The 15,434-nt window shown below is 44.9% G+C and overlaps 1 protein-coding gene across 1 annotated transcript in view; it reads left to right on the top strand.

The window, feature by feature from the left end:
- Positions 1–15,434, top strand: part of EPB41L4B (erythrocyte membrane protein band 4.1 like 4B) — a 139,075-nt gene that overhangs the window by 93,486 nt on the left and 30,155 nt on the right. Inside the window, exons 16-19 of the mRNA XM_052644951.1 lie at positions 4,783–4,997; positions 6,934–7,052; positions 13,311–13,436; positions 14,333–14,403. Of these exons, the coding sequence (XP_052500911.1) occupies positions 4,783–4,997; positions 6,934–7,052; positions 13,311–13,436; positions 14,333–14,403 (531 nt within the window). The remainder of the gene's footprint in view (positions 1–4,782; positions 4,998–6,933; positions 7,053–13,310; positions 13,437–14,332; positions 14,404–15,434) is intronic.

Raw genomic sequence — 15,434 nt, 5'->3', positions numbered from 1 at the left:
TCCCCAGGGGTGATAAGATCCCCTGGAGGAGGGCATGGCAATCCACTCTAGTGTTCTTGCCTGAAGAATCTCATGGACAGAGGAGCCTGGCAGGCCACAGTCCTTAGGGTCGCACAGAGTCAGACATGGCTGAAGTGAGTAGCACGCATGCACACACAACTTCTCACTCACATCTACTAACAGGGCACGTTACTTCCCTTCACTAAGCCCCAGTGTAAAAGGGGGCCACACCAGCTTCCTTGCAGGGTAACTGTCAAAGTTAACCATTAGAGCTCCTAGCATGTGCTAGGCACATAGAAGCCCCCTTCTTCCACACCAGACCTTTCTCAACTGCCAGCTCATGGAAGTGTGCACCTCTTCTATCCCCCTCTGAAAACCAGGACTTGTGACCTCCTTTCCAGAATACCAGAAACCTGGTGAACCCCAGTCTCTGTTGACAGTGAGCATGGAGCTGGCCTTATCTCCTCGCCACTGAGTGCTGCTGGGTGGGCGTGGCCTTCTCTGAGGTTCTGTGGACAGGGCAGGTGCAGTGGGTGCCATTACGTCATAGCTTACATGACCATCACCCCCTGGAGTTCTGCAGGGAACAGTCCATGAGGCCAGCCCCAGTGGTTTCCTTAAAGGACCCACAACCCCTCACAATGCCGTAAGTTAGGGCCTCCCGGATGGTCCTCAGTGTGAATGAGCTGAGAAAGCACCCAACTCATTCCACTCCTGCTTAGGAATCTTTGCTCTTCTAGAAACTCTGACCCTGAGAGACCCATGCTGCTTTGCTGACCCTCATCTATTTCTGTTCCTATTTGTCTCTTTCTCAGCCTTCCCCAGAAGTTGTTGTAAAGTGAAAGTCACATTAAATACGCGTTATCACTCCCTGCACATATATTGATTTCCCTGTTTAACTTTTCACTCTGGGTTTCTTAGAAATAAAACACACACACACGCTTTTAACTTGGGAAGACAAGAAGATACATGATATTACTGTCTTGTTTCCAGTCCATGGCAGACATCACTAATGAATCACAGCACTCCCTCCTCCTGAGCGGGGCGCAGCTTCAGTGTCCTTTTTCATCATATGTTCCAAGCGGAGAGTGAGAGTAGGTTGGAGTGAACATGGGAGATATCTATTTATCTATTTACCATTCTCAGAAATTCTTACTCAAAACTTACTCAAACCTCCAGCCCTGAATGTACTCCGGATCTCTGCTGTAGGGCACCTTGTTCCTTGGGGATTCATTCTCACATTCAGTGTGACCGATTTGAAATTAAATCACGGTTTCTCTTCTCCAAGTAGTCCTCACTCCCAAACTCCTTTTTCCTGTTAACAGCATGCCATTTTCCTGGCCCCCCAGGCTGAAACAGTCACAGTTTTCTGACCCTGCCACGTCTCTATGCTCTCCCCTTCTCAAGTCCTGCCAGTGCCCCCAGCCTGTCCCTCTGGCTTTAAGTGTTTCTCTGGTTTGTTTTTGCTGCCTCAGCCGTTCGGACCTTTAATAGGCGGGCAGCAGTGCGCTACTAACAGGGTGGGTGGAGGATGAGCCTCAAGTTGTGAAGTCTTCCAAGCCGAGGGCATTTTCTCTGTTCTGAGCTCCCAGCCTCTGTGCCTCCTTGAGACAGATATTATTTTCACCGTACTTGAGACATGGGAGAATAATGCCTAGGAGCTCTGCTCTTCATACCCTTGTTATCACATCCCAGCTCCACCGCTTCACTCATCCTTCCTCCCTCTCTTCCCTGCTTCTTTCCTTCTCTCCCTCCTGCCTCCCCTTCTTTCCTTTCATCAAATATTTATGAAGCACCCATTATGAACTAAGCAAAGGCTCTACATGTATAAAATGGGATGGTCAATGTAAACTGTGTAACCCAGTGCCTGGGGCAGAGCAAGTACTGGATAAATGAGTTGGGGGCAAGAGTAAAGGCTGATTTTCTGGCCTAGAAATACATCCAGAAATCACCTGACCCCTCTCATGTCACAGAGGAGGAAACTGTGGCCCAGGACAGCTGGCCAAGATTCCTGCGCAAGGTTGGGCAGAACTAAAACGAGACGCTAGAAATTCCAGTGACACCTCAGTGCACTTTTTTTCTGCTGCCATTGCTGCCTCCGTGAGTAGGGTGAATAGCCTTGGTTATGCTTCAGGTTGGAGAGGTGAGGCTGACTGTGACCCCAAAGACACACCCACACATTCTTACACACGCACACATTTATTTCCCTGTTGAACTGTCCTGAGCAAAATCTCTAGGAGGCAGCCAGGGTGGGCCAGAGACTAGCTCATGGAACAACATAGGGGCAAAAAAATGCGGGAAAAAAGTGCAAAAAAAAAGAAGTGCAGTTTCTTCTGAAAAGCATCCTGTATCTCCAGCAGAGTCCTCCTCTGAACCTCCTCCCCCTGTGCCCCACGTGCCTGGCCTGCACACCCCACCTGCGCTTCTTCAGATATAGCCCAGAGGGCCACCCCTCTCTTCCAGCCTCCTAGTTCGTCTGGCCCATCATAGTCTCCAGGGTATCTGTCCTCCACACAGCCCTCCACGTGAATTTTCTAAAATGGAACTCCAATCATGTCACACCTTTGCTTAAACCTTTTCCACTTCTCATTCCCGCTCTAGCCATTCTGCTTTTTCAAATGTCATTCCTTTGCTCATACTGTTCCGTAGGATCCTAATAGCCATTTCCACCTTGGCACTCAGAAGACATTCCACAAAACAAATAAGCAAAAAAACAATAAGAAAACAACACACCATCACTGATTTAGAGCACGTGGGTTATAAATGGGAGAAATCCAACTACATCAAGCATAAATAAATAAATATGACTTATAACTGAGAAGTTCAGTGGTATACCAGCTTCAGGCATGGCTGGAACCAGGGGATTCAAATGCTACCACTAATGGTTATTTTTCCCCCCTCTTTTCATCTAGCTTTAACCTCTGCTCATCTTGTGTCCCTCTGTGCATTGACCACTTCCCATAGATACTTCTTTGTGTCCAGGGAATATGATCATAAGTAGCCTCAACTTATATCATCCTCATAGCCAAACCTGACTTATCTATGAGGCACAGCAGATGCAGTGCCTTGGGTTCACAATGCTTTTAGGGGCCCACAAAAATGATTTCATTTCTTTTAAAGTCAGAAGAAAAAAATGAATTACTGGTTGAAGAAAATGGTTTAATATCTGATATTAATATATTTGTTTTGTTTTAATAATATAAATGCAGTCATAAAATGTAATTTAAAATTTTTTTTCTAGAGAAGAGATGAAGGCCAAAGGGCTGAGGGCCCACAAAAGTCACAGTAAAGCCTTGTTTGACTCTTAAAAAGGAAGAAAGACCCTTTCTTTCTGTTTCCATGTGTTAAACCTCCTGGAAAATCTGATTGTCCCTGATTGGCTCATGTTCCAGAGCAAGTCCCTGGAAAGAGGGAGAGCTCTGATAGGTCCACTCTGAGGGGAATTATCAACCTCATACAAACACAAGAAATGTAGTTTCCTGTTTAAAAAAAAAAAAAAAAAAAAGGATTCTGTTTTAAGAAAGTCCATCAAAACTTGACTATCTCCCCCAGTGGACTCCCCTTCCCCAATGATTCCTTGCCCACCTTTACCAGCCCCAGGAAAACTAGCTGCATTCCCCTGTATACTCCCTTCACAGCTCATTCTTGTGTGACTGTAGCTGATTAAATGACAGTTTCCTACCCTGGGGTGTGAGCTCCCTGAAGGCAGAGTGAAGGAGTAAACAGCAAAAATCTGGTCTTTGGGAATGAGCACAAAAAGGGATTGGCTCTGCTTAGGGGTGTGAGGAGACCTTTAATCTGGGTCTTAAAGGCTGGAAGTCTTCCTGGAGGAAGGGGTGCTTTAGCTGAATTTGGTGATGAGGAACGACTCCAGGGAACAGAAAGAGGTGAAAGGCCCCAGGATGGGAAGAACTTGGGGGTATAGAGAAGAATATAGCCAAAGATGAGCTGCAAGGAGAATGGGATGGGATCACTGGTTGGGGAGCAGGGGGCAGGCATGAGTGATACATAAAGGAATTTGGATTTTTTCCTGCAAACCAAGCTCTGAGCCTTGGTCCATGGAGGGGTGAAAGAGAGCCTAAAATTGAGTGTGAAATGTTGTGTCTGGGTGCCTTTTTCTGCAGAGAAGATCCATAGCTTTCATCAGATTTCATCTTAAGAATCACTAGCAACAGAGAGATATTCAAGCTCCTGGAGGGTGGAGTGCCACACTCTAGAATGTAATCAGAACAGCTCTCTGACTGCTGCTTTGTGGAGATGGGCTAAAGAAGAAATAGAGGCTGGGAGAGCTTTGAGAATCTGTCTCAAGAGCCTTAGGGCAATAACACCAAGTGGGGCAATTGGAATTAGAAGATGTAGCAGTAACATTTAACAGGTGCTTTCTTCATGGTGGAGTTGATGGAGAGGAGGAGAAAGTGACTCCAAGACTCCTAGTTTGTATGGTAATCTTATTATTGTAGGGTGTTTAATTATTTTTAATTTGATGATTGCCTTTGATTTACACTTCCCATTTAGATGATGTCATTTTTTAAAAACTGAAATTTATTTCAAACTTAAGAATTTTTTTAAGGGTTAACATCTCTGATAAATACAAATTTCCACGTTCTGCTTTTCCTTTGAGTTGCCGTTGTTGCCACTGGGTCCTGTTCTGCAATAACTGCGGAACTACTTGTTGCACCTATTTCTCTTGGTTGTCAATGCTTGGAGAACATCATTTAAAGAACAGACAAGGGTATCAAGACTCTCTGCTTTTCTAAATCCTGACTTTGACACCCTCCACAGCTACCCGCTCCCTTCCCCAGGGCTCAGCAGCTCGGACCGGCTGCCTTTCCGCCTCGAGGAGAACGGGGGCACTCCGTTCACCACCAAGGCTTCGGGAAGGCACCACCATCACCACCACCAGCACCAGCACCACACGAACTATGGCCTCTCACTGACCCTGGAGAACAAGGAGGGGCTTGCCAGGTCCCCAAACTCCAGCAGTAAATCCCTTACAAGTAAGTTGGGCATAGGGGGCGAGGTTGGGGAGCGGTGCTGCAGGGTGTGGGTGGCTTTCCAAATGCTCAAGACATCGATGCAGCTTGGAATGGTGGTAATATCTGCGCTGAGTTACCAGGTCTGGGTGAGAGCAGATAAGAGTCTTGTGCATTAGCCAGAGGTGACTTAGGGATTATGGCTTACCCGCCAACTCTGGTTTTGTTATGAGGGAGCAGATGTCTCTGCCTTTTCCACGCTGGTTCTCTGCTCCTGCTGTATCCAGCACTGGCTCAAGCTGTGGAACAGAGAGAGAGGGGAGTGAGGTGACTGAGTCTAATTCCCAACCCCAGGAAAGCTCATTCTGTCACATTCTGTCTCATTCTAGCCTTCTGAAAGCAAGGTATCAAGTAGATCTAGCGCACACTGCCAGAGTAGTCACGGAAATGGGGAATAAACGAATCAGAAAAGTTTCTAGGACCTCCTTGGAGTTCAGTGGTTAAGACTTAGCCTTCCAATGCAGGGGGTGTGGGTTGGATCCCAGTCAAGGAACTGAAATCCCACATGCCTCGCAACCAAAACACCAAAACAAAACAGAAGCAATACAATACAGACTTTAACAAATACAATACAGACTTTAAAAATGGTCCACATCAAAAAAATCTTTTAAAAAGGAAAAAAAGAAATGTTTCTAGCAATATGACAGGGTGATTTTGTATCTGTTAAAACTAATTAAAAATGTGGGCTTGGATTTTGTATGCCTGTTCTTTTCTTTTTCTAGAAAATCCTTTTTATTATATTTTACCAAAGAATTTGTGTGTGACTGGAGGTGGGGGGAGAACTTGTTCTTTATCACATGTGGTTTGAACAAGTGCCAAGATAGAGGTGAGAATCAAGAGGCTTCGATTCTAGTTCTCATGGTTGAGCCAAGTCCCCTCTTGGATCCAGGGTTTTCTCAACTATGGAATGGGGTGGAGGGTATTGAGATGATGGCCAAGGGAATCTTACAGGTCTGATATTTCATGAGTCTGTGGCTGGTGAAAAGGATGAGCCATTGAGCCTTCACGTGTAGACTGTGAATAGCAATTCTGGGTTGGCTGAGCTAGAAATGATGACTTATCGTCCACTTTGGTATTGAAAAATTGATCCTATCCTCAGTATCCAGGCCAGAATACTGGAGTGCATAGCCATTCCCTTCTCCAGAGGATCTTCCCAACCTAGCAATCAAACCCAGGTCTCTCGCATTGCAGGCAGATTCTTTACCAATTGAGCCACCAGGGAAGCCCCCATATACAATTAAATAAACCTTTGGTCACTCGTATTTGGAGTATCTGTACAGGTGTCTGTCTCCCAAATGGACTAGAATTGTGTCTCATTCATCTCCTTATTCCAGCTTCCCAGATCCCAGTTGCTATCGATGCCTGGCACCAACTTTAATATGTAATGAATACCAAATGTTTAATGAATATTTAATGTACCCACGGATAAAAACAAGCTAGTGGGAGGAGTGGTGGTGAACTAATCCAACATACAATGAATTTGATTTCAGAAATATAACATGGTTTTTAAGAGCACATTCGTCTGCCTGTTAGCCTGAACACTAGTCTTTCCAATGTGCATAGTGCTTTTCCATTCATAAAGCATTTGCACATGAATTACCTCACTTAATAATCACAGCAACCCTGCAAGGTAAGTAATTTTATTTCCATTTGAAAATGGCTCAGAGGCTCAGAGAGGTAAAGTAATCTTCCCCGGGTCATCCAGCTCACATATAGGGGACTTAGGCCTTGAAACTTTGACCTTAAAATGTTCCCACATCCCACCTGCTAGTACATCCTGAGAGATTCAAGCTTCCAGAGGAGGAACCAGGCTGCAAGGCTCTGAGGGTTGGTCTCTGGTAAGTGTCTTGCATCACCTATATCTCTCTGCCCTTTCAACCTTTCCTTACTCACTTTACAGAACTGAGTCCGGGAACACCTGCCCTTTTCAGCGAAGCCGCTGCCCATCTAAAGAAGCTGGAACTGGAAACTGTGAAGCCTGCTGGACCCTGGCCTGCTCTGCACATCAATATAAATAAGGTGCCAAGGACCAGAGCTGGGTGATGCACGTGGACCTGGGGTTCACTCACACCTCTCATTATGACCCCTCCTGCCTCTTAAACTATGTGCGTTTGTCTTGGAGGGATTTCTACTCTAGCGCTCGTGACATTTCTGCTCAGGCATGTCTCTTAGGAGCTGAAATTCACTTATATTCTTTTGGGGTGGATTACAGCAGTAGGGGCTGCCTCTGGTGCTGAGCCCCTCAGCCGGGATCTGTCCGTGGTCCTCTCCATCCTTCTAACTGAAGTTCCTCCAGGGAAGCCTCCACATTTACCTTTCTGGTTTTACTCCTTGGTATTAGTCTGCATGGGCTGCTGTCACAGATTGCCACAGACCAGGTGGCTTAAATAGCAGACATTGATTTCTCACTGATCTGAAGTTTGGGAAGTCCAAGGTCAAGGCGCGGATGATTTGGTTCCCTGGTGAGAGCTCTCTTCCTGGCTGGGAGCCAGTTGCCTTCTCACCGCCGGAAGAGAGGGCTCTTTCTTCCTCTTCTTATAAAGCCATTAAGCCCGTCATGAGGGTCCCACCCACGTGATTTTATCTCAGTCTAAGTACTACTTCTCAAAGGCCCCGTGCCCAGATCCCATCACAAGGATTGTTAGGACTGCAACATATAAATTTGGGGAGAACACAGTTCAGTCCATAGCACCCTCTGTCTCCGACAGCACCTGGCACTTCAAAGATATTCAGTGACTGTTTGCTAAAGGAAGGAAGGGAAGGATTCAAGTGGGGAGGGAGGGGCACATCCCTAGCTGTCCCGTGGTTAGAGCTCCACACTTCCATGCGGCATGGGTTCAATCCCTGGACAGGGAACTAAGATCCCACATGCTGCGTGGTGCAGCCAAAAAATAAAAGGCTGGCTTAAGTATTTTTTTAAAAAAAATCAAAAAATAAAAAAGTAGGGAGGGAGGTCTTGAGGAAGGGCCTGGGCAAAAACCAAGTTCCCTTTTGGCTAGACCTGTTCTTTTATCCAAATGGGCAGCCTTATAAAAACCAAGTTATATTTTAGACCTGTAGAAAGCCAGTGCTGGATTCAATCTATCATTTACTTCAACCTTTTCAACGTCTCAGACCCGAGGAAGGGACCTGGCATTCTTGAAGTCAGAGAGCGGCTGAATCCTTGGACCCCTGACTCCCAGTGCAGTGCCCTTTGCAGTCCCACATGCTTCTTCAGTTTCTACCCTAGGGTCGCTCGCCTTAGGCTCTAGTGCTATTTCGGCCTGATACTTTGGAGGAGAGGCTGTCCTGTGCGTTGCAGGATGTTTTGCAGCACCCCTGGCCTCTACCCTCTACGTGCTAGTAGCATCCCCCTATCCTGGCATGACAACCGAAATTGTCTCCAGACATTGCCAAATGTCCCATGAAGGGGAAAATTGCCCCTGGTTGAGATCCACTGTTGCATACACTTTTTAAAATCCCTATAGTAATAGTCTTCTTTACTCATGGATCGTTTTTTCTAACCCCTGTGCCTAGCTTTGCCTCTTTGTAAGAGGGAGTTAACAATTTGGAATTAATTAACAATATCCCTTTAATTATTAATTAAATTATTTTAAAATTATAATTGATAGTTATATTAATTTAATTATACATTAAATTATTAATTACCAACATCACTTTGCTGACAAAGGTCCATATAGTCAAAGCTATGGTTTGTCCAATAGTCATGTATGGATGTGAGAGTTGGACCATAAAGAAGGCTGAGCACCAAAGAATTGATGCTTTCAAACTATGGTGCTGGAGAAGACTCTTGAGAGTCCCTTGGACTACATGGAGATAAAACTAGTCAATCCTAAAGGAAATCAATCCTGAATATTCACTGGAAGTACTGATGCTGAAGCTCCAATGCTTTGGCCACTGCTGCAAAGAGTCAACTCATTGGGAAAGACCCTGATGCTGGAAAAGATGTAAGGCAGGAGGAGAAGGAGGTGACAGGATGAGATGTTTGGATGGCATCTCTGACCCAGACATGAGTTTGAGCAAACTCTAGGAGACAGTGAAGGACAGGGAAGCCTGATGTACTGCAGTCCATGGGGTCACTAAGAGTAGGACATGACTTAGCAACTAAAGAATAACAAACTGTTAATTAATTATTTGGAAGATCTGGCCTGGAAAGCTCCCATTCCTTACCCAAGTTGATGAACATGGGAACATTATACTTGCTATCTGGGCTGTTCCTCCACCCTAGACATCCCTCTAGTCTACGCTAGACTTCCACAGTTTCTCAGAAGGCCCTCCATCCCCTTGCACCAACCACAGTAGGGAAGCCTCAGGTCCCTCTGATCACTCTTGAGCCCCAACTTTAAGATCTTGTTCACCTACTTTTTCTTCAGTACTACCCTCAATGATAGTCGGTTGGAAAAATAATTCTTCCTGCAGGATGGCACTTATATTCATTCAATCAATGCATCTTTATTGAGCAGGCTTGTGCTAGTTGTTTGGAGTCAGCCTAATGGATTATGTGCCTGGGATTGGTCTTCTTTCTCTTAGTCTCCAGGTTTTCAACTTTTCTTCTGCACTCCACACAATAAATCATTTTAACAGGGGCTTACCTGGAGCTTGGTAAAATCAAAAATATTTTGCAGGAAAGTATAGCATACAGTAGCAGAGAACTCACAAGTTGTATGTAATTTGTAGTTGCTGTGAATCTTGGTGGGACATTAACAATCGTGGCTTGCTCTGGGTTAAGGTGTAGCTGAGGCAGCTGTGAGTTACTGAGCACTTGCCACGCACTTGGGGTTTCCCTGGTGGCTCGGATGGTAAAGAATCTGCCTGCAAGGTGGGAGACCCTGGTTTGATCCCTGGGTCGGGAAGATCCCCAGGAGAAGGGAATGGCTACCCACTCCAGTATTCTGGCCTGAAGAATTCCATAGACAGAGGAGCCTGTCTACAGGGCTCCAGTCCATGGGTTGAAAAGAGTTGGACACGACTGAACGACTAACTTTCACTACTCCCATGCACTCAAGAAATAATGCCCCTCTTTTCTCCTTCACGTGAAGAAATGGATCAGTGAGCATGGAGAATAGAGTGATGCCAGATAACCATGACTTTGTCCTAACGCATAGGCAACTATATGACTTCACACTATGATTCCTTATCATTAATGAAAACCATCCTTGCAACAGGCATCATAAATTATTATGATACCACAACTGGGAACCAATGGTTCTGATGGCTTTTAAGGTTTTTTTCAGTCTCAAGAATCCTCTGATTCTTCTAAGGTTTGGATATGTTAATGGTGAGAAGACATTCTGATTGCCCATTTCCAAAGGTGCACCCAAAATTGTCACAGACATTTGAATTTCATAAGATTTGAAACGTGTAAACAATTTGTATCAGTAGTTGAAAACTGCATCTGATCACTTCTTTATCCCTGAATGACATCCTTAAACAGAAGGGCTATTTACAATGACAATTATATCAAAGGCCAATTAATCATTCATTTCCATATTGAATGATACAACCTCTTTTCACAATTCAAACTGAATGTAAAATACAAAATATGGTTACACAAAAGAGAGAAAGCACAACATTCTTGGAGCCATCCTCCTGGCTGGAATTATAGTCTTGCTGTAATTCAGATGTTTACCCCTCATAGAGATGCCTTTTATGCAAACATAAATGCAATGATGATACTCAAGTTTTCCAAAATTTATATTGGTTTTCACCTGAGTCAAGTCATAGAGCTGAACAGTAGCTCCTGCTTGGTCAGATAGAGCAAGAATAAGCCAGCTTGATGGAGAAGGCAATGGCACCCCACTCCAGTACTCTTGCCTGGAAAATCCCTTGGACGGAGGAGCCTGGTAGGCTGCAGTCCATGGGGTCGCTAAGAGTCGGACATGACTGAGCGACTTCACTTTCACTTTTCACTTTCACGCATTGGAGAAGGAAATGGCAACCCACTCCAGTGTTCTTGCCTGCAGAATCCCAGGGACGGGGGAGCCTGGTGGGCTGCTGTCTCTGGGGTCGCACAGAGTCGGACACGACTGAAGTGACTTAGCAGCAGCAAGCCAGCTTGAATTTTCTATCCAAAAGCAGTACAGAATTGCTAAATTCAAGGGGGAAATCAATGCTAAATTCTCACTGATTTCTTATTTTAGCAGCATTCTGTTTTCTTTTCAAAGTGAGTCTTCGGTCATTACTGTCAGTATAGCTATATCCCCTTAAGCAATCGTCAAAAACCTCAAATGGGCTTTAGGACCAGTTCAATTCTTGTATTCCAGCATATCATTCCAAAAAATTAAATCTAATTAAAAATTAACTCTTCATACACCTGTGAAAACCTCATGGTTCAGTTTAGTTCAGTTCAGTCGCTCAGTCGTGTCTGACTCTTTGCGACCCCATGAATCGCAGCATGCCAGGCCTCTGTGTCCATCACCAACTCCTGGAGTTCACTCAAACTCATGTCCATCCAGTCGGTGATGCCATCCCACCATCTCATCCTCTGTTGTCCCTTTCTCCTCCTGCCCCCAATCCTTCCCAGCATCAGAATCTTTTCCAATAAGTCAATTCTTCGCATGAGGTGGCTAAAGTATTGGAGTTTCAGCTTCAGCATCAGTCCTCCCAATGAACACCCAGGACTGATCTCCTTTAGGATGGACTGGTTGGATCTCCTTGCAGTCCAAGGGACTCTCAAGAGTCTTCTCCAACACCACAGTTCAAAAGCATCAATTCTTCGGCACTCAGCTTTCTTCACAGTCCAACTCTCACATCCATACATGACCACTGGAAAAACCATAGCCTTGACTAGATGGACCTTTGTTGGCAAAGTAATGTCTCTGCTTTTGAATATGCTATCTAGGTTGGTCATAACTTTCCTTCCAAGGAGTAAGCGTCTGTTAATTTCATGGCTGCAATCACCATCTGCAGTAATTTTGGAGCCCCCCAAAATAAAGTCTGACACTGTTTCCACTGTTTCCCCATCTATTTGCCATGAAGTGATGGGGCTGGATGTCATGATCTTCATTTTCTGAATGTGGAGCTTTAAGCCAACTTTTTCACTCTCCTCTTTCACTTTCATCAAGAGGCTTTTTAGTTCCTCTTCACTTTCTCCCATAAGGGTGGTGTCATCTGCATATCTGAGGTTACTGATATTTCTCCTGGCAATCTTGATTCCAGCTTGTGCTTCTTCCAGCCCAGCGTTTCTCATGATGTACTCTGCATAGAAGTTAAATAAGCAGGGTGACAATATACAGTCTTGACGGACTCCTTTTCCTATTTGGAACCAGTATGTTGTTCCCTGTCCAGTTCTAACTGTTGCCTCCTGACCTGCATATAGGTTTCTCAAGAGGCAGGTCAGATGGTCTGGTATTCCCATCTCTTTCAGAATTGTCCACAGTTTATTGTGATCCACACAGTCAAAGGCTTTGGCATAGTCAATAACGCAGATATAGATGTTTTTCTGGAACTGTCTTACTCTTTCCATGATCCAGCAGATGTTGGCAATTTGATCTCTGGTTCTTCTGCCTTTTCTAAAACCAGCTTGAACATCTGGAAGTTCATGGTTCATGTATTGCTGAAGCCTGGCTTGGAGAATTTTGAGCATTACTTTGCTAGCATGTGAGATGAATGCAATTGTGCGGTGTATTCTTCGGCATTGCCTTTCTTTAAAAAATGGCAAAAAAAAAAAAAAAAGAAAGGTGGTACTAGATTATTGACATCTGAGACACTCTACAGTGAGGCAACAGATACAGATTTCTTATTGAGAATCACCGTTTTCAGCAAGATTATTGTAAAAATACGAACGACCCTTGAACTAACAAGTCACAGAAGATCCCCTGGAGAAGAAAATGACGACCTACTCCAGTGTTCTTGCCTGGGAAATCCCATGGATAGAGGAGCCTCGTAGACTACAGACCATGGGATCACAAAGAGTCAGACACAACTGAGCAACTGAACACACACACACGCACACTACATGTCACAGTATGTGACTCAGAGTTTGAGTCCTGGTTCTGCCACGGGCTCTGGCTGCGTGAATCTGAAAGAGTCTCCTTGGACCTTCCCAGTCCTGTGACTCGTGAGCTTCCTACCTCTTCCTCTCCCTGCTTCACATGAGAAGGAGAGGATGTGCTTGTGACTCCTTGGCAAATAGTAAAAGCACTGGTACAAACATAAGGAGTTGGTGACACACTTGTCTCTGTGTTATTTGCAGTGATGATTGTTGGGGAGGATTAATGTTTGTGTTTCTTTAGTTCTTTATTTACCATTTGTTACATGTATTTTGGTTCATCTCAGGCCGAAGAGAAAAAAGTTCCTGAGAAGACTCTTCAGACTCCACTTTTGCCATCCCCCGTGGCTGATCACGTCAAGTGTAACATTTTGAAGGCCCAGCTGGAGAACGCGTCCCGAGTGAGTGCCCAGGTGCGTGCCTGCAAGCCTTTGATTTTCTGTCGCGAGGTTTCATCAGTGACGTGTACAAGAGGTGCTCTGGGACTGCTGTGTCAGTCGAGTCCAGCCAGGACATAGGAACCACACCTGTTATGTGAACAGAGCTTTTAATATAAAGAGTTATTAACCAGTGTAGTTATTGGGTTGGCCAAAAGGTTCATTTGGGTTTTTCATAACATCTTAGAGCAAAACCTGAAGGAACGTTTTGGCCAAAGCCCAGTAATATTTGGGGAAGTGAAAGGGCCAGCTCTGTACCCCGTGGAGGGTCTGAGGGCCGCTGGCAGCTAAATCTCCTGTTCATCTCCAGTGTGAGCTCAGCCGGCCTGGCTGGCTGAGTGGGTGTCCTTCCATCCACACACTTCTTTGTGGGACTCACTAGATGGAGGAGGACGAGGCTTCTTTCAAAATCATATGATGTGACTCCTCCCAGGCTTGTTACACTGATGTGAGAGGACAGATGCTAAACTCTTTTGAAGGCTCTAAGTGCTATGTGAGCATGGAGCTGCTTATTATTCCTGACCTAAAAATGTGAGGTAGGGAATTAAACTGTGGGTTTGACTTTTCCTACACCATCCTTTTCTCATTCAGTCCTGAGCTGGCACATAGCAGGTACTCAATAAGAGTGTGAATGCAAGCATTGATTGTATTTGAATGATTAAGTGTTAACCCCCAGATGGGGAATGACTCAAGAAAATATTTTTTTGTTAAATAAACACCGGAAAAAAAACAACTGGTTATTCACTGAGTACCTGATGATCTACCTTTTTGATACGCCTTCACATTTCTATAATCCTGTGAATGTAGGACACTTGGGAACATTTTTGCATGCCAAGATATTAAGTTTTGACTAACCTGCCTGTTTTCTTTAGCAGGTTGGAAAAGAGGAATCACCGTTTGTAAATATTAATAAGAAATCCACTCTTCAGGACGCTAATGTAAGGTCTGTTGCTTCTTGTTTGAATGGGGAAACAATAGTACCATCAACATTATTCTCAAAATGTTACTCATGAGGGGATTTGATAATAAAGTAGAAGGCAATGGCACCCCACTTCAGTACTTTTGCTTGGAAAATCCCATGGACAGAGGAGCCTGGTGGGCTGCAGTCCATGGGGTCACTGAGAGTTGGACATGACTCAGTGACTTCATTTTCACTTTTCACTTTCACGCATTGGAGAAGGAAATGGCAACCCACTCCAGTGTTCTTGCCTGCAGAATCCCAGGGACGGGGGAGCCTGGTGGGCTGCCATCTATGGGGTCGCACAGAGTCGGACACGACTGAAGCAACGCAGCAGCAGAGAAGAAAAAGAAAACTGAGAGAATGTGAGCCTGAAGAGAGAGCGAGAAAAAGACTGTCTCAACTTCCTTTATGTCTCAAAAATGCCACTTACTCTGTTTTAATATTTCTACCTGCTGTATTAGCGAGTCACTTTGAGTTGCTTCTCAGGCATGTTGACCTGACCGTGTCAGTTCCCTGTTTAAAGTCAGGGTGGATCCTGACTCCTTAACAGAGCAGAAGGAGCCCTTCGTGACCTGGCTTCTGCTCACTGTCTCAGCTCAGTTCAGTACTCATCCCTTGGTCCGTTATCTGAGCCCCTGGAAGTACTAGAGTCACAGATGTTCTTTAAAACCTCCAGACCACCACCAACCCGAACCCAGAGAAAAACTTTTTTTCCTAATCTCATAGAAAGTAGACAGTCTTCACCTCTCTGTGAATAACTAGCTATAGATCATGGCAGCCCCATGGACACTTTGGCAATCTGCTAACACTGGTGGGGTCTCCCTAGGATAAAGTTTCCTAAAATGTGCCCAAGGAACACTACCTCAGTATCTTGTTAAAACCAAAAACTACAGTCCTCCTCCAGACATTTCAGATCCTGTGGTGGGAGGTAGGGCCGTTTTGGTGAGGGTACGGGTGTTGTAGTGGGGAAAGGCCAGAAACAAGAATTTCAAAAAAACACCTTATGTAATCTA

The sequence above is a fragment of the Budorcas taxicolor genome, chromosome 8 (genome assembly GCF_023091745.1).
Source record: "Budorcas taxicolor isolate Tak-1 chromosome 8, Takin1.1, whole genome shotgun sequence".
Taxonomy (NCBI): domain Eukaryota; kingdom Metazoa; phylum Chordata; class Mammalia; order Artiodactyla; family Bovidae; genus Budorcas; species Budorcas taxicolor.
This window is presented reverse-complemented; position numbering and strand designations above follow the sequence as displayed.